The sequence below is a fragment of the Thalassophryne amazonica genome, chromosome 7 (genome assembly GCF_902500255.1).
Source record: "Thalassophryne amazonica chromosome 7, fThaAma1.1, whole genome shotgun sequence".
Lineage (NCBI taxonomy): Eukaryota > Metazoa > Chordata > Actinopteri > Batrachoidiformes > Batrachoididae > Thalassophryne > Thalassophryne amazonica.
Genome location: NC_047109.1, coordinates 29,788,189 through 29,808,352, shown reverse-complemented (window position 1 = coordinate 29,808,352; position 20,164 = coordinate 29,788,189). Strand labels below are relative to the sequence as shown.

At 40.6% G+C, this 20,164-nt stretch overlaps 1 protein-coding gene across 1 annotated transcript in view; it reads right to left on the bottom strand.

Moving 5' to 3' along the window:
- The window catches only part of LOC117513410 (syntaxin-12-like), a 417,092-nt gene that overhangs the window by 273,718 nt on the left and 123,210 nt on the right, over window positions 1-20,164 (bottom strand). The window contains exon 4 of the mRNA XM_034173594.1: window positions 7,270-7,342. Within this exon, the coding sequence (XP_034029485.1) occupies window positions 7,270-7,342 (73 nt within the window). The remainder of the gene's footprint in view (window positions 1-7,269; window positions 7,343-20,164) is intronic.

Here is a 20,164-nt window from a genome sequence, read left to right as displayed (position 1 = left end):
GAATTAAGAACGCCACAATATTGTTTTAAACACACCCAGTGTTCACCTGCTAAATTTTCAACAAAAAAATGACAAACAAATGAAGGATAATGAAAACTCAGGTGGTGAGCAGATGAATTTGTAATTAAAAGTGGCTTGCAGAACAATATACAAAACAAAAAAAAGTCTGCTACTTGTTCAGTAAATTCGCACCATGTTTAACATATCAGTCCACTTATTGAACTTTCAAAATAAGAACAAAAATAATGAAAACCATTAAGTAAATCCTGTCAGTAAGGAGGCGTGGTCGCCATTTTAATTCCGGGCAAGTTAGTGATTTGCGTGCATAGAAGTTCAAGAAACAGGTGGAATATGCCGGAAAGCTGCACATGTTGGCAAAGCCAAAAATGGAGCAACAAGGGAGACAATATTTCCTTCCATAAGTAAGTGGTTTTGGTTCTTTTTGTCACTTTCTCTGTGATATTTGGATGATAAACAGCTGTATGTTTCCTGCCGTACGTGTGTCGCCCGATGAAAAGGACCATTAACTCTTCACTTATGTCTAGTTGATATTTTCCACTGCTAGACCAATGTCTAGTTAAAATACTTGCCGTTAGTGATTAAAATTGTTCAACGAGACTGGGGATTTTTTTTAATTTGCACCTTAAAATAATGAGATTATAATGACCCGCGCACTGTGCCACACATAGAGATGTGTACACACACCACTGACTTCATGAATGAAACTCGGTCAATAAAGGATAATTGTGTAAAAATATAATATATATAAAAATGTATTGTAATGGTTTTAGGAGCTGCGTTTCAGCTTTTGAGAATTTAAGCTAAAAATTGGCCATTCTAGGGGTACCCAAAGGGGAAAAGCCAGGTACGACAGCCGAAGATCCTTCATCATGTCCAGAAGGCTGGGGAAGTTTGTTGAGTGGGCAATCTCATTCTGGGTTTACCAGTACATGGCTCTCAGTGAGGCAGTCGGAGTCCGTGGACATTTTTAAGTCAAGACTTAAAACCTATTTTTATTCTCTTTTTTATGAGTAGTTTTTATTTTGTTATGTTTTATTCTTTTACTTCTGTTTTTAATTAGGTATTGGATTTTTTTATTTTATTTATTTATTTTAATTTTTTATGTTGAACTGTTCTGTGTGAGGCACCTTGAGAAGGCTTTTATTGTAATTTGGCACTTTATAAGCTAACTAAATTGAAATTGAACAACATTTTATTGAGTCTTAAAGTATTATGAAATTGGTTACTGGATCCTTAAACTCTGGACATAATAAACTCTACATGGTGGATCCTTGATCTCTAGACATAAACAGAAATAAAATCTGTTAGTTTTTGTCAAAAGCATTTCCTTTCAGACATTATTATTGGCATGAATGTATTTCCATACCTATGAGCTACAGCTCTTACAGATGTGCTGCAGGTCAGGTTTATAAAGAATGCAACACATCTCATTTTGGGAGGAAAAAACGTTTTAGTCGATTGTAGTTTATTGTCTGTATTGCAACGTTTGTAAGAGGTGTTATTTTATTTAAAGCAGAGATTCGTTTTGAAGTTATTAATTCCGAGCGGACTCTGTCTCAGAGAGACAGAGTCAGAGAGCCGTGCAGCATTTGAAGCTGTGACAAAACAGAAGCCAATTCTCGTTTCTCGACTGCAACAAGACCAGAGTCCCAGTTAGTGACTTTAATCCACACAAATGTGACTCATGATATTTTAATGGCTTTCAGAGGGGTGAAGAAGCAGATTTACCGCTTCTGAAGAGCAACGAATCAAAGAGCCACAAGCCATTGAATCGAAGCATTGCTTTGATTCACGCTTCAAACTGGAGTCGCGCTGCAGAAACGGTTGATTACAGACGCTGTATTGAAAATCTTAATGGTCCAAAATAAGCGTAACTGTCCAAAATTATAGCGTAATGGGCCGTACCGCAAGTTTGCGCTAGCTAGAACCCTGGATAATACCATAAAATGCATTAAAATTGTAATCCTGCAAAGTAATCCCCTTTTTTACTAAATATACCTGTAATCTGAATACGTCTTTTTTTCTGTAACTGTAGCGGAATACAGTTACCTTTTTTGTATCCTAATTACGTAACGCCGTTACATGTATTCCGTTACTCCCCAAGCCTGATTATGTCTCTCACAGTGGACATGCACCTAAGATGAAACTTTCAGACCCTTCCATGATTTCTAAGTGGGAGAACTTGCAAAACTGCAGGGTGTTCAAATACTTATTTTCCTCACTGTATATATATATATATATATATATATATATAAAGCGCCTTGGGGCAACTGTTTGTTGTGATTTGGCGCTATATAAAAAATTGATTGATTGATTGATATACAAGGCACACCTGTGCACTAATCATGGTGTCTTATCAGCATCTTGATATGGCACACCTGTGAGGTGGGATGGATTATCTCAGCAAAGGAGAAGTGCTCACTATCACAGATTTAGACTGGTTTGTGAACAATATTTGAGGGAAATGGTGATATTGTGTATGTGGAAAAAGTTTTAGATCTTTGATTTCATGTCATACAAAATGGGAGCAAAACCAAAAGTGTTGCGTTTATATTTTTGTTGAGTGTATATATATATATATATATATATATATATATATATATATATATATATATGAGGTCTATTAGATAATAAACCGACCCTTTTATTTTTTTTTTAACTATATGGATTTGAATGACATGCGATTACACCAATCATGCTTGAACCCTCGCGCGCATGCGTGAGTTTTTTCACGCATGTCGGTGACGTCATTTCCTTGTGGGCAGCTTAATTTTTCGAACCGTGTCCACTTCAATGTGTCTCACAGGTTTAGAAAAAATTTTGATCAAACAACGCGCCAGTCTCTCAGCAACTTCTCAGACAAAGGAATTCCGACGAGGGGCTGGACGACTCCTCCCACAAGGAGTGCTCACAGGCGAATGACGTCACCGACAGGCGTGGAAAAACTCACGCATGCGCACGAGGGTTCAAGCATGTCTGACGTAAAAACATATGAATGAAATCCATATAGTTTTTGAAAAAAAAAATAAAAAGGACCTATACTTTATTGACAGACCTCGTAGACTCAAATTCCTCCTTTGGGTATATAGGCTTACACTCCTGGACAGGGTGAGAATCTCGACTATCCAGGAGGGATTCAGAGTAGAGCTGGTGCTTCTTCACATTGAAAGGAGGTAGTTGAGGTGGTTTGGGCACCCGGTAAGGGTGCCCCCTGGTAGTCTCCCTAGACAGGTCTTCCAGGCACATCCAACAGAGTGGAGGCCCCAGCAAAGACCTGGGACATGCTGGAGAGATTATATTTCCTAACTGGCTTGGGAATGCCCTTGGAACCCTGGGAAGTTACTGGACTTGGCCGAGGATAAGGAAGTGCAGGATTATCTGCTTGCCCTGCTCCCACCGCGACCTGGACCCAGATGAACAGTTGAAAATATGAATGAATGAATGAATGAATACCTTATGAACTAATTTCTTTATGATCTAATGCCTGCTTCCATTAATGTTGTATGCATCAAACTATTGTGGTGTTTTGCAGTATGGAATACAGAGGGTGAGATCGTGGCAAGGGTTTGAAATATTAAAATCTCAGGTTTGAAATGTTAACGAATCCAATGTAGGAAAAGTGCACAACTAAAGAAGAACAAAATCTGTGATCTTTCTTGCAAGACTTGTGTAAGCCATTGTGAGTCAACTGATTCTAAAAGGGTATTTAAAAGGCATCTGCATTATTCTGATTGAAGGCTGCACACAAAAGGACACCCTACATCAAAAAGGTAATAGTTCGCACAACTTAGTGTTTCTCATTCCCACTGAAAACCTTATCTCACAGACAAACCTGCACTCATCTATTCCAAATGTGCTGCTCTGTCAAGCTACAGTGGCTATAAAGCTTTTGAAAGTGTTCCACAACTACACAGTCTTAAATACTGACAGCTCACACCTGCCAGCAAAGGCTGGTGAAAACACATTGTTGTGATTCATAAAATCAAAGTGAAGCAGTATATTTCTACAGGTTTGTGTCATATTGCAGTATGAAACTATGAAGTCAGAATTGGTCAGATGTTTTTGTTGATGATGTTTACAGGTCATATGATGCTTTCATTTCCATTTTTTCCAGTTTGTATAATAAACACTGTCCATTTGTTGACAAAATATATAGAAATCAATATAGCAACAAACCATGGATAACTAAGGGGCTTCAGAGGGCATGTAAAAAGAAAAACGTACTGTATAAACAATTCATAAAACTACGAACTAAGGAAGCTGAAAGTAAGTATAAAACATATAAGAATAAGTTAATCAATATCATGAGACTCAGTAAAAAAAGATATTATAATGAGTTACTTGTCAAAATAGAAATAACATCAAAAACACATGGAACATATTAAATAGTAAAAAAAGAATAGAGTAACTAGAGATTATCCTTCATTTTTTCAGAGTAACAACTACATCACAATTGATAGCGACGAGTCTATTGCTGAACACTTTAATGAATACTTTGTTAATGTGGGTAAAAATCTTGCCAGTAAAATTGACTCATCAACTAATAACTTCTGGGTAAATAATTCAACGTTTAACAAATCTGTTTCAATGTTCATTGGTGGTACTCATGAAAGGGAAATACTTGATCTGGTTCATGGTTCAAAACGTAAGTAACGTCACAGAGGTGAAGGTGAACGTTCCAGTAAAATCAACTGCAATTTGTGAGTCAGTAATTGTATTGATTAATTCAATCACTGAAATAGGACATTCCCCAGTTCTCACCCCAACTCTCATACATCTCCTGCAAGCAAGTTGTGGAGTTCAAAACTTCCAACCCACACACACACACACACACACACTCACTCACCAGCCACTTTTTTAGTTACACTCGGTCAATTGTTGTCAACATAAATAGCTAATCATAACTCAATGGCAGCAACTCTATGCATTTAGGCATCTAGACATGGGGAAGACGACTTGCTGAAGTTCAAACTAAGCATCAGAATGGGGAAGAAAGGGAATTTAAGTTTGAATGTGGCACAGTTGTTGGTGCCAGTCGGCCTGGACTAAGTATTTTAGATACTGCTGATCTACTGGGATTTTCGTGCATAGCCATCTCTAGGGTTTACAGAGAAAGGACTGAAAAAGAGAAACTATCCAGTGAGTGACAGTTGTATGGCTGGAAAAAGACTTGTTGATGTGAGAGGTCACAGAAGAATGTGCAGACTGGTTGAATGGGTGTCAATATGGACCAACATCTCTGAGGAATGTTTCCAACACCTTGTTGAGTCTGTGTCAGTCTGAGTTCTGAAGGCAAAAGGGGAACAGAACCGGTAACAGCAAGGTGTACAATAATGTGAGAGTGCAGATTGCACACATCTTAATGTAGAAAAGTCACATTCAGACATGATGAAAAATTAGTTCAGCCAACATCTATTCATATTCTATAATCCTATCAGTACCCCTTTTGCCCAGGTGGAGTAGTGACAAAATTGTCAGCGTTTTGCAATTTTAAAATAAACTGCACATCGTTGGAATTAGCACATCAATCCTGTGGTATTAAAATATAAATAAACTACAACACGCACAGACTGCTCTTGGAGCCAGTCTGCTCTGTGTCAGCCTGATCCCGTCAGATCTCAGAAGCTAAGCAGTGCAGCATCTGGTTAATACTTGGATGGGAGACCTTTTCGGAACACCAGCGGCTGTGCATGTTTCTCCAGGTAAAAGTGGAGTTGCGTCAGGAAGGGCATCTGGGGTAAAACCTGTGCCAAATACAGTACCAATGCGGACCTGGCTGTATCCGCTGTGGCGACCCCGAATAAACGGGAGCAGCCGAAATGACAACACACACACTCACAGACTGCTTTTGCTGTCTTTTAAAAGTGCTGTATTAGTGTGCTAAAATTTTGATATTTATTGAAAATTTTGATAATATTATTTTTAATTTTATTGTTTCACATGCTGTACCATTTTAACTGAGAATAAGTAATGACATTATTCTACAGACTCCGATACAATAGGTGGTGGTATGCACCTCTAAATCTGGTTTAGAATCTGCTGATAAAAAAGAAAGTTTTATTTTTATTTTTTCATGATGAATTTCATTAATCACGAGTTGAAAGCTATGCCAGCTTTTACAAAGCGCAAGGCTAATGGCTAACATTATCATGGATGAATGGCTCCTGTGTGAGCATTTTATGAGAAATAAAACCTCAAACAAGTTAAATCTGTCAGCAATAACCTTCACAGTCAATAAAACACAAAATATATGACAGTATCTAGTATATTTATCAAAGGCACAGGAAAACAAGAAAAAATTGTGACAGTGATTTCTCATTTCTGCTGAAAGACTAGACATTAAACTGGCAACCATATGGAACTCTTGTGGTCTGCAAGATGTTACGAGACCAAAACAATCAGCGCAACAAAATTATAACTTCATGTTATGGCTCCTCAACTTTCCTGCTGTTCTGCACACATCCTTTGTTCTCAAGAATTGGAAGCACCACGCTTACCCACTCCCCAGGTATCCTCTCACTTTCCAAGATTTTATTAAACAATCTAGTTTGAAAATCCACTGTCATCTCCCCCTAAACATTACTATGCCTCCATTGTAATGTCATCTGGAACAACTGCCTTTCCACTCTTCATCCTCTTCATAGCTGTCCACCTCATCCTTATGAACTCCTTGCACTTTCTGATTTACTCTTTCCACATATTCAACCTTCTCTCTCTCTCTCTCTCTCTCTCTCTCTCTCTCTCTCTCTCTCTCTCACACACCATCAGATACTTTGTTGAGCTCTGAGTTGCTTCTTCTTCTTCACTGCCAAAGTCAACCATGAAACACCTTCCAGTGCTGTCGGCTACTCTCTTCAATCCACTGCATTACACTCTCCAGTTTCTTTCAGGTTGCATCTCCTACAAAGAATGTAGTCCACCTGTGTTCAACCTCATCCAATCTTACATCACCTTGTGTTCAATTCTTTTCTTAAAGCAAGTATTTATGACAGCCATATTCGTTCTTTTCTTTGTGAGATACGGGTTCCATTTTTTTAAAGTGAGAGATATGTAACTACGTTCATGGCTCAAGATGGGAGTGGACACTAGGCCTGTGTACACATTTTGTCTACACTTCTATTTACGATAAATCTAGCACGTCAAATTAAAACATGGCCACAAGGGTTACCTTTGCTTAAGTCCCGAACAACAATTGAAATGACAAACATGCCTTACCTTTTACACCTAAAAACACACACACAATCTTACCAATAACGTCTCCTTGTTCGTGAACCATTGAAGCCAGATCCTTCATGATTTGACTGACATCCAGCATGTCTCTCTGTGGACAATGAAACAGAATTTTCAATTAGAACTCAGTCTGTGTCACATGATGATCCATTCATTGACCCTTTTTTCATGATGATTCATTAATAATTCAAGAAATAATATTTGGCATACCAAGATTTACCGCAGAAATACTCATATCATCAGATTTAACGGAAGAACGTGTAACAGTTTAAAATGAAATATAAACTTTGTCTTTTGAGTAATTATAACAAACAGGAAAATACATTACAATTCCTCTTCTTTTGGATATAAGGGGTAGTCTGCATGCTGGACAGTGTCTGTGTTCTTCCTACTCTGGCTCTCTGGAGGAGCTCTGGTTCTGCCCCAATGTTGGTCACTATTATGCCCTTAATCCAGTGTATCTGGATGATAACAATTCTGGGTTTACTGATCTTTAGAGAGAGCCCGTTTAGGGCCTGGAACATCTCTGACTTAGACAGGTTTATTTACACCTGTCTCATAATTCAGATGAACTGGGTTTAACCCATCCTGGTTTCAGAAGGACATTTGAAGTATAAAAGTGTTTGTTGAAGACTGGTCATATTTGTGAGACAGTGGGGGGGGTCGCAGGTCCACAGGAAGCCCCCTGTGGAGTTGTAACATCAGGTCAGTGATAATACAGTTATTCCGTTTAAGACATTCGGCCTTAGAAAGGTTTGGAGAGAAAGGTCTTTGAAAAGGAGATGGTGACATCATTGTTTTAAGAAGGCCCTGAAGTTGGAAAATCAGTTGGTTTTCAGTTATTAAACACACACACACACACACACACACACACACACACACACACACACACACACACACACACACACACACACACACACACACACACACACACACACACAGAGCCCTCACCTAAAGCTTAACCCAGGACCTTATGGCTAGTGGCCCTTCTGAAAAAAGGTCCTTCCAAAAACAGAGCTATTGATTACCCTTCAGTGTAATTCAATTTTGCTGAAGAAAGTGCAGCTCTACATTTGCAAACACATTCATGAATGTACTAAGTCTGCAAACATACTTGTAGCGGAGGGACTGCAGGTGGTGAAGGACATACTAATTATAAATATAATTCACACCAAAGTGTTGAATCTTTGCCTTATCAGACCAATTATTGGTTCTCATGGTCTGGAAGTCCTTCGGGTGCCTTTTGGCAAACTCTATTATTTTTTTATTATTGAGGATTTATTTCATTCATTTAAAAGAAAAACAGAAAAGCAAAATTAGCAAAATATTACAAACCAATGAATGAAAAGGAGCAGTTTGGAAGAACAAGTCTTATATATTCTGCGCCTTTTTTACAATAGAATCTTGCAAAGCATCATCATTCGACATCATTGCATTTCTATGACTTTGTCACATGCCACCGACTTCTTTCCTAATTTTAACCATTATTTAAAAGACTATATCCCTAATAGATTACATTTTAAACTTCAAACATTCTAAACATTATTAACAGATTACATTTTTGGCTTTGTCACAGCCCACTGACTTATTTCATAGTTTCATACTTACGAAATACATCAAGTTTAATATGTTTTTAAATAATTTAAGTGACCTTGATTCTTTAATTTCTTTGTTGAGGTTGTTCCATAATTTTACACCATTCACTGCAATACTCTGTTCCTTTATCTTGGTTCTGAATCTTGGTTTTTTAAAGACTTCTATGCCCTTCAAATTATAACTACTTACTCTTTTTTCAAACATATTTTGAATGTTTATTGGTAAGGTATTGTTATTCGCTTGGTACATTATTTGTAGTAATTTCAAATCAACTAAATCATGAAATTTAAGTACCCTATACTTAATGAACAATGGATTAGATGGATCTCTAAATTGATTGTTGCCAATCACTTTTAAAGCTCTTTTCTGCAAAATAAATAAAGGTTGTGTATAAGTTGTACATGTTGATCCCCAGATTTCTACACATTAAGTCAGATATGGAACAATCAACGAATTGTACAATGTTAATAATCCATAACTATTTAATGAATATTTAACTTTATGCAAAACAGCAATGGCTTTTGCTATCTTTCCTTTTATGTCATTTATGTGTGACTTCCATGTAAAATCTTCATCAATCATAACTCCTAAAAATTTTGTTTCTTTTACCCTTTGAGCTCTAGGTGGGCTGCCACGTGCTTTTTACTAAAGCCTCGGTCCCACCGAATAATAATCCATGAATAATGAGCCACACATGGGTGTGTCAGCAATTATTCAAAGAATGATCCACGTTTTAAGCTATCACATATCCGCCACTAAGGCGCCTCTATGTGGCTCTCTGTACCTCACGTGTGCCAGGATGGCTCGTGTCGGCGCATATGATCCACGTCAAGCCACATATGATCCATGTAGCACCATGTAATGCAACGATGTTACATGTTTAGGCATGGGTTTGGTTCAAACCTCCAGCCCTCCCACACTTGGTCCCTTTAACCCTCTGGGGTCCGAGGGCATTTTTTGGACAGTTCACTCGCCTGGCATTAATTGTTTTATTATTGCTGTTAACAGCTCTCCCTGCATCCCACAATCAAGTTTTATGTCTTATGTTGTTGTGTTTTATAAGTGTAATAAAGGTTTACAATCAAAAATAGGCAAGGAAAAAATAAAGTGAAAAATAATTTTCCACACACATTTATTCAAAACACACAGCAAACTATAAGAAACAACTGTTTTGACACTTTATAAAGGTAGTTTGAGGTCTTGTGTGAAAGACTGTACAACAATAAGGTTCAAACAATAAACACAAATGCACATTTTGAACAATATATACAAAATGGTCTATGTGTTTTCTTGTCCATTGATATGGTAAACAGTGCTTTACATCAGAGGCTTTCCGTGTGCTCCTGCTTTCATTGATCACTGTGCGTAATGGCACAGGGCACACTGAGTATGTACTAATAGTATGTACTCATTGGAGCACCCAGGGGGCTATTCAAACGGGCCATCTAGTAACATATCACTCCTGAAAATGATCTTTGGCTTTTCACGTGAGGTAAATCTGCCCTACGATTGGATTTTGGAAAACCATGTGACGGTGAACCAATTCCGATTGGACACACACATTGTGCACGTCATCACACAGCTTCTATGAGGAGTACAAAGATGGCTGGTGGCTGGCTCAAAAGTCAGCGGAGTTGAATTCACAGCATCCATTCAAGATGTTGTCACATTTTTTTAAACACATTCCAAAAATACACACTCCAGTACAGTCCGGTAAATGTGTGCATCCCTGCGTCAGGCTGCAGTTCACCTGTGTTCCAGAGTCATTAAATGCACCAGACCAGCTAGAACAGAACCACGGGTTCGTGGACAGTCACCTCTGTGCTTCTTCTTGCTGGCTTTATTTCTTCCGTGGCTTTAAACACACAGTCATTTTGACACCGTGATCCAACTTTTAACTTTATGGTCATCCATTATTGACTGCAAAATTACTCTTTTGCGAGCTGGTGTTTTGCGTAAATGCTTGTCTTGTGTGAGAGTCATTATGTTTGTGCGCACACACAGGGGAGCTCATCTGTTCCATTAACAAGATGTTAAATTATCATAAACATGCTTTTACAGCTCCATATAAAGAAGGAATGAACAAGCAACTGTTTTACCAAGCTATTACCATGTAAAAATTACAAATGCTTACATTTCAAGCTGTTCCAAATATGTCCTCCACCTCAGTGCACAAGACAGAGACAGGACAAAAAAGGTCCAGATGAAACAGTCCTCTGTGATTCCAGAAGCGATTCGACTGCCATGCTCTGACGGAAAATGATTAATCCGCTACAAAAAAGTTATTTTATATACAGCATCCAGCACATAAAGCAGGTGGGATTGTAGTAGGCAAGAGGGCGAGCCTGTCCAAAATAGCCAGTGCAGTCCTCGTAGCTGCCAGGTGTTCAGATAATGTGCTTTTAACAGCCTCGTCCTCACCACAAACATGCCTCTAAAATCCTCATTTGTCCTCATAGTAATTCATACACAAACTGCTCCACGCTGTTGTTGCTAAATTTTGAACTTCTTGAAATTAGCACCATGCTCAGAGATGAACCTCGTTAGCCAAATATTCTGCCTCTAAGAGCCTCTCAGAGCCACTATTTTCCCACAATTGTTGAATACCTCCTCCCGTACAAAAAACAAAACAAAACAAAACAAAAACATGCTGCGTGGCTCATTATTCACTGTTCATTAATTGGTGGGACCAGGGCTTAAGGAGTGTCTTCTGTCTGGCAACTCTACCATACAGGACTGAATGATGGATTGCTGTGGAGATGGTTGTCCTTCTGGTAGGTTGTCCTCTCTCCACAGAAGGAATGGTGGAAGATGCACGCACACACACACACACACACACACACACACACACACACACACACACACACACACACACACACACACACACACACACACACACACACACACACACACTAATTAAGCTGTAGAAACATCTCCAGGATGATCAGTGGATATAAGATGCTTAATTTTATATTTAATCAATTTGCAAAAATAATAAAAAATAAACACTTTGTTTTTGTTTGAAAATGGGCGGTACATAGGATTTAATTCGGTCAGCTAGGTTTTGTTGCCTAGATGTTTGCTCCTGCTCTGTTTTCTGTCCCTCACTTTTTCCACAGGTGTTGCACAATGGAGCCAATTACACCACACCTGTCAGCAATCATTTCTACCTGGATATAAATCCTGATTCTTCCACTCCACACTCACCAGAAACTCAGTTTCACACTGTGGTACTTGGCCTCCCTATCTCCCTAGATAGCTGTATCTTTGCTTATTCATGTTTCTGCGTTCTGTTTTTCACTTGCTTTGTGTTCCCTATTTTCAGCATTCCTGTCTCCCGTCACCTCAATTGCAGCCGCCTTGTTCTAGTTCTCCACCATACAACTCATTCTGGTCCAGCCTGTGTCACCATGCTCTGGTGCCTCCTTCATATTCTCCTGCAGTATTCATTCATCTTTTGTTAAATAAACTGCCACCTTGTTTTCACCACAGCTCCTTGCTTTTGGGTCCTAAGTTCGTAGCAAAACCTTAAAAGTAGACCACACAGAGACAGGAAGCCAATGAAGGGAGGCCAAAATCACTGTATTGTGGTCAAAATTTCTACTTCTAGTCAAAGGTCTAGCAGTTGCATTTTGAACCAGTTGGAGACCCCAAATGCTGGACTGTGGTAAGCCAGAGAATAGGACATTACAATAATCCAGTCTAGAAGAGACAAAGGCATGGATCAGAGTCTCTACATCAGCCATAGGCTTGGAAGAATCCTCGCAATGTTACGAAGGTGAAGAAAGTAGTCCTGGCGATTTCTCGAATGTGGTCGCCGAACAGTGTGGGATCAAAAATCGCCCCAAGGTTACTCACTTTATCACTGTGATGTATAATGTAACAGGGTAACATATGTCATGCCATAGAATCCAATGGATGTCAACACTGTTTTACCATTGTTCCACATTGTTAGACCAAGCATTAAACACAGTCAAATCTATCTAATTTATTAATCGTATTAGCTCAACCAAAGATTTTCACCACTTTTTGCCAAAATTGGAGCAACTTTAACTTTTGACTCCAGTACAAACTGAAATTGACTTTTGACTAGCACCTCCTCCCCAACCAGACCTCTCTCCATTCATTACAGGAATGTCAACAGGCTCTTCAAGAAACAGGACCTGACTCTGTCTCCCCATCCATGTTGAAGAACTGTGCAGACCAACTGTCTCCGGTGTTCACAGACATCTTCAACACCTCACTGGAGACATGCCTGGTGCCAGTATGCTTCAAGAACTCCACCATCATCCCCATCCTCAACAAACAAAGAACTTCAGGAATTAATGACAACAGACCCATTGCCCTGACCTCTGTGGTCATAAAGACCTTCGAGTGCCTTGTCCTCACACACCTCAAGGCCATCTCTGACCCTCACCTGGATCCCCTGCAGTTTGCCTACAGAGTCAGCAGGTCAGTAAATGACATTGTCAACATGGCCCTCCACTTCACCCTAGCCCTCCTGCAAGACAAGCTTTCTCAGCTTACCGTGCCCAACTCCACCTGCTGGTGGATCACCGACTTCCTGTCCAACAGGAGACAGTATGTGAAGCTGGGAGGACGTCTCCAACACACAGTCCATCAGTACCAGATCCCCCAAAGGCTGTGTTCTTCCCCCTCTACTCTTCTCCCTTTACACCAACAGCTGTACCTCCACTCACCAGTCTGTAAAACTCCTGAAGTTCGCGGACGATACAACCCTCATCAGATTCATCTCTGATGGGGACTAGTTGGCCTACAGATGAGAGACTGATCACCCGGTGTCCTGGTGCAGACAGAATCTGGAGCTCAATGCCCTCAAGACAGTGGAGATGGTTATTGACTCAGAAAGAACCCAGTCCTGGCCAAGCCCGTCACCCTGTGTGACTTCCCAGTCACCATTGTGTCCTTCCGTTTCCTGGGGATCACCATCACCCAGGACCTCAAATTGGAGCTGAAAGTCAGCTCTCTCATCAAGCGAGCACAACTTTTTGTGGCAACTGAGGAAGTTCAACCTGCCAAAAACAATAATGATGAACTTCTGCAGTGCCATCACTGAATCCATCATCTCCTCTTCCATCACCATCTGGTACGCTGCTGCCATGGCTATGGACATGAGCAGACTGCAGCTTATTATCCATATAGCAGAGAAGGTGATCAACTGCAATTTGCCATCCCTACAGAACCTGTTCAGCTCCAGGACCACGAGGCAAGCAAGAAAGATTGTGGTCGATTCCTCTCACCCAGGACACAAACTTTTTGTCACCCTCCCCTCTGGTAGGTGGCTAAGGTCCATCAGGACTAAAATGTCAAGACACAAAAACTAATGCTAATAATGTCAGAGGCCCCCATTTATCCTACCCCTACTTCCACAAAGTACAGATTGGTCACCCCTGCACTGAAATGTACTGTACACTAATCATATGTTTTTACAGTGTCCCATTCCACTACATTATATTTATTTAACAATGAACATAGTTTTGCCTATTTGACTCTTTTACGTCTTAAAGAAGTATTTTTTCTTTTCTTTTGCTGTTGTTGTTTATGCACCAATAACAGCAGATCAAATTCTTTGCATGTGAGAACTTACTTGACAATAAATTTGATTCTGATTCTGTCACCATTCTTGCTGTTTTAACCCAATAACATTCAGTCACAGATAGTCCAAACTATACTATACCTTTTTGGAATATTTATGATCAGGCAAATATTGTGATATAGTTATCAATATGACTGGAATATCTATTAATTTTGACCCCTCTGTAATTCTTCAATTGACCCCTACCTGCTTGCCTATTGAAAATTCAAGTGGCCAAAAGAGTAATGTCTGAGAAGTATTTGTGATGAACTTGGTGCTTGTTTCACCATTTGAAAGATTCCTCTGTAAATATTCTATCTGCTGCACTAATAATGACAAATAATTCATCCATTCATCTTCTACCGCTTAGTCCAATTAAGGGTCGTGGGGGGCTGGAGCCTTTCCCAGCAGTCATAGAGCGCGAGGCGGGGTACACCCAGGACAAGACGCCAATCTGTCGCAGGGCCACAAACAGACAAACAAACACAGACACACCCACACACACACACCTACGGACAATTTAAAGACTCCAATCCAACTAACCCGCATGTCTTAGGATGTGGGAGGAAACCGGAGCACCCGGAGCAAACCCACGCACACACGGGGAGAACATGCAAACCCCACACAGAAAGGCCACAGGAATAGAGAGAGGATTATTTTCATGTACTACTGGATAACTTTAGCAGATCTGCTTATTGTCAAATAATGGGTTACAAGCAGCTGTGTCATTGGCGGCTATCAGACAGTTGGCTTTGGAAATGAATGAAACTGACAAACAACCTCATTTCAAGCTACACGCAACTTAAGCCACACCTGCTCTAATCTCCATCACACAACTGATGTTACAATGCCTTAGAATTGGAATGGATAATATAAGATATACCTTATTGAATTTTCATGCAGCAATCAATGCAATAACATGTAACACTATGTGACACACAAGCCATGGAGAACCAGAGATACAGCTTGTGCAGAGGGTAACAGCAATTCAGCTGTTGTCTGATGTCAATATTGTCCCATTTCAGGGAAATACTATATAATATGAGCAAGTGTTTCGGGTTTTAAACTCAAAAAAATCCCCCTAGAACTATTATTTCTGTCTGAGGTTACACAAATTTAATTGTAAAGTATACAAAGTGGAATAAAATGGTAGTGGAATAAAATGGTAATAAGGAAGTAACAAAGTACACAACAATTGTTCTGAAATGAAGAAAATAATTTTGTTTTTTGTTAATCCTGAATGTTGGCTGATGGTATTGATGAAACGTTCAAAAAGCTCTTCAAAGTTTTTGTCCAATTATTTCTTTGTCATGGAACAGAGCAAACGGTGCTGCTGTTGCATGATTGACTGCAGCTAATTCTCTGCAGTCTCTGAGCTTTGAGTCTGCTCTCAATGTCTCAACTCAGTGAAAGCAATATGAAAGCCTATAAACCTTTGTCTATCTGCTGCTCACAGGTCTCCTCTTTGACTCCATTATGGTGCTGTGCAGTCGCAGCTGCATTTGTGCAGCTGAATACACTGGGCCATCCATCACACGGTGCAGAATACTGAGGAAACTGGGAGCCTTGCTCTTGAAAAACACTATTTGAATGGAGCCAAAATGGCCCCTGGCAAGTGCTGCAATCCTAAAGACTTTTTTGCATTTATCTTTGGGCAGCCCTGTCTGTCATTCTGTAATTAAATAAATCCATTTTACCTGGCAAAGCAATCAGGAGGCGTTTCATCATCATGACCATAATGAATATGTGGAACTGATTTCGCAAATCGGGTGTTGGTGTGTGAACAGATTCGATAGGTTGGACCTGCCCCAACACACACACACACACACACCTGAGTGAGCGGGTAATCGCAGGGCCAGCATTGTGCTCTTTTCCATGTGCTCAGGGCCAAACTCACAGCTATAGGGCTCACAGGACCACAATTTTCCAGTCTTTTTCAGAGAAAAGATTTTGTGCAAATTTTCTTGTGTTTTGCTTCAGCCTGTGTATGAAGCAGATTAGCTGATACAATCATGCATAAACGGCAAAGTGCACGGCACACAGCATTCTTCCAGAAGGAACTAAAGGGTGTTTTTTTTGGGGGGGGGGGTGATGATGCAATGGAGTGACCTAAGCTAAACTCCATTGTTGCACTGATCATTGACACAGTAAAATGCTACAATACACAGTAAAATCACCAGTGTAAAACTAACAATAACAGCGTTGAATTAACACTGCCAGTGTACAACGTACATATGGTCCTACTCTGGCCAGAGTGGGACCATATGTTTACTGTCAGTGTTAATTTAACACTGGTGATTTTACTGTGTATTTGTGAATTGGAGCAACACAATAGTTGATACAGAGCAAAATCTATGTGCCCAGTTGTGCCAGTCTGTAGCATGGTCTGAATCATGATGTACACTTGGAGGGTGTCCAATTCCACTTCACAGAGCAGGTAGCTCAGTGGTAGGAGGACTGCAAGGAGGGGAGGTAAGAAATATGTGGACTTGGGTTTGGCTCCCAGTTAATTCATTTTATTTGTGAGTCACTCCACGGTACTTTAAACCCCTGTCACACATATGCCGATTGAGGCCAAATTGCGTCAGAATGACACATGCGACCATAATCGGGAAATATTAAGGTGCAGTCTGAAGACCCAATGGATGGCAGTCTGTGAGCATCTACATATTTGGTCCTGTTTGCTCAGCTATCCCAAGTTCAAAACACTCGTGGCACCATCGAGATGCGACGCACATCTGACGGCGGACTATATGCAGTTTTTGTGTCACCTGATTGCAGTCTGCGTATTCTGTCAGCGTCAAAACAGCATCTGAAATGATCTGATTGCGCTTAATTGCTCTGCGATCGATCGGTCACAGCAAAGCCTGCTGGCTTGTTGTCCCACGGATGTCCACCGCCACTGGACCCCTGCCAGGGAGGGCAAAGGAAATTCTGATATGTAATAGCATGTTTGTGGCACTCTGCACGCGTCTGAGGCTCGGTGCGATGACTCGTAACACAGCTGAATGGGATGTCGCCACTGTCATGCATGTAATATTACATGTTCATCTCTCAAGTCTGTAGCAGATATGATGTGTAAATGTTCCCCCAGCCCATCACTACATAAATACACATACAACTCCCCTCAGGTACCCCGCGTTCCACAGCGCAGCACAGACAGCAGGTGACGTCCCTTTCACCTGGCTCAGCTGTGTGCTGGCTACATTCATCTGGTCACAAATGCATAATCCACATCTAGCATTAATAAATCCCATGTTAAGTACCGACCCGCACCAATAATCCAACTGTAGTTGTGTATCAATTGAAATGGCCACAAAAAAAGAGTTTGCACACGTGGGAATTTGGTGCACTGCCAGCACAGTTCAGCAGCAGTTATGACATCCAGCCAGACGAATAACTTCTAGCAATTCAAGTACGAGGTCTGTTAGAAAAGTATCTGACCTTTTTATTCTTTTCAAAAACCATATGGATTTGAATCACGTGTGATTGCATCAGACAAGCTTGAACCTTCGTGCGCATGCGTGAGTTTTTTCACGCTTGTCGGTTGCGTCATTCACCTGTGAGCAGGCTTTGTGTGAGCACTGGTCCACCCTCTCGTCGTTTTTTTATTGCGAATAAATGTCTGAACGATTTGGAGCTTTGCTGCATCAATTTTTTTTCCAGAAACTGTGAGAGACCTCCAGGTGGACACCGTTCAGAAAATTAATATGGCTTTCAGGGATGATTTTATGGGAATTATACAAATTAAGGAGTGTTACTGCCGCTTTAAGGATGGCCCACAACTGCTGAGAGCACGGCGTGCTCCCAGCGCCGATCGACATGCTCAGACCCCGCTGAAACAACCATATCATTTCCAACGTGAAGGCTTTGTTGATCTGGGACCTCGTCTGACTTTCACAAAAAGGCAGAAGTTGTGGACATCAGCACTTTTTTGGCACATTCCACTGTTACAGGAGTTTTTTTCATGGAAAGAAAAGCGGAGGGATGCGCCACGGAGCCGTTCAAAACCACCTCGGTGTTGGTCTCACAGGACGGCTTAAAGGTGGATTTCAGATGGATTCCGGTTGATTTTCAGTCATGTGATTATCCGATTGTGATTGTGCATGAGCTAGACCTGCCCCAACATGTCCTGGAAGGCTTCATCACGCCGTTGCTTTGCGCCATGCAGCTCCACCACGCCTGTGCTCACGAGCGCACATGCGCCCCAGGTATGCACGTGGAGCGGCTGGCACAGCCCTCATGAACACACATACACGCAGCTGAGCGAATATTTTGGCCACACTCTCGCATGCTTCTTTGATCACCTGTTTTGTAGCTCGTTCGTTGTGCTGATTGCTGTGCAATGACAATAAAGGTGATTCTGATTCTGATATTTTCCAATATCGGACCGGTTACTATGACAATTGGTCCACAACACGCATTTTCACGTACAAACCCGGAAGCTAAAAACACAATTAGAAAAACCAAGTCAGACATGAACATACTCCATAAATATCTAAACAGCATCTGAAAAACACACACACAGATTGAAAACTTACCATCTAACAACCAGACCATCTGTTAAGCTAGTGGAGGTGAAGAAAGCCCAACACCCTCAGCAGCATATTCAGGTGATACTGAAAGTTTGTGTGTGTGTGTGTGTGTGTATATATATATATATATATATATATATACACACACACACACGTTTCGTTATGATGTTCCCGTCTCCTCTGGTGTTTTTGTTTGTCGGAGTGTGACGATTCCATGTGTGTGATGAAGAGACTGCGGGGGAGGCAGTGGTGTCCCCGGTGTGTCTCAGTCAGGAGAGCGCATCGCTGCCGTGGGTGAGCTCTCCAGACGTGTTTGAGGCGAAGGACAAGTCCAGTCATTCCCTTGGGGAGTATTTGCTTGTGTCGTCATTTGGAGGATTTATCTGTAAATAAATCTTATCTGTTGCATTATGCGAAAAAAAAGGAATGTAAAGATTGACAAACATGTTTGTGGGTTGCAAGGCTTTACAACAATTTTATGAGATTGTGGTTTCAGACTGTTACATGATTATACTGTTTAATGAACTGACTGTTTCAATTTAATGTGTTTGAACTGAGGCTGTTTTTGGCCCTTTTTGTAAGGCAGGGAAACTAGAAGAACATTTGAGTTTTTACTTGGCAGAAACTTTAAGCCTCACCACATCACTAATGAATGTAAAAGGTTATGCATTGCAACAAAAGAACACTGTCTACAGAGTTTTAAAGAATTTAGCAGGACTGAGAACGTTTGAAAAGTTGTACAAAACTGCAGCAATATGCCAGATCTGACACGTGACTGACAAAGGCAACTTTGAAATGAACTGTACACTGGACGTATAGATTCTAAATCATGTGCTCGTGACCAAACATGGTCCCAGCTGATCTTAGAGTTTTCAAATGTGATTTTGGCAGGGCTACTGTCTTATCTTTGGAAAACAGATGGTCATGGACAGGTATGACCTGTAAATGAAAAAGTTGAGGCTATACTTTTCTACACAACTCCTACTACTCGCCGGGAATTGCGCCAGTTTTTAGGCCTAGTCGGTTATTACCGGTGTCTTTGCAAAAATTTCTCTGTGCTAACTGCCCCTCTCACTGTTCTTTGTAGCCCGTCCATACCATACCAAGGCTTTTCTGGCAGCTAAGTCACTCCTGTGTAGTGCCCCGGTTCTTTTAGCTCCAGACTGCTCTTAACCTTTTAGTTTAG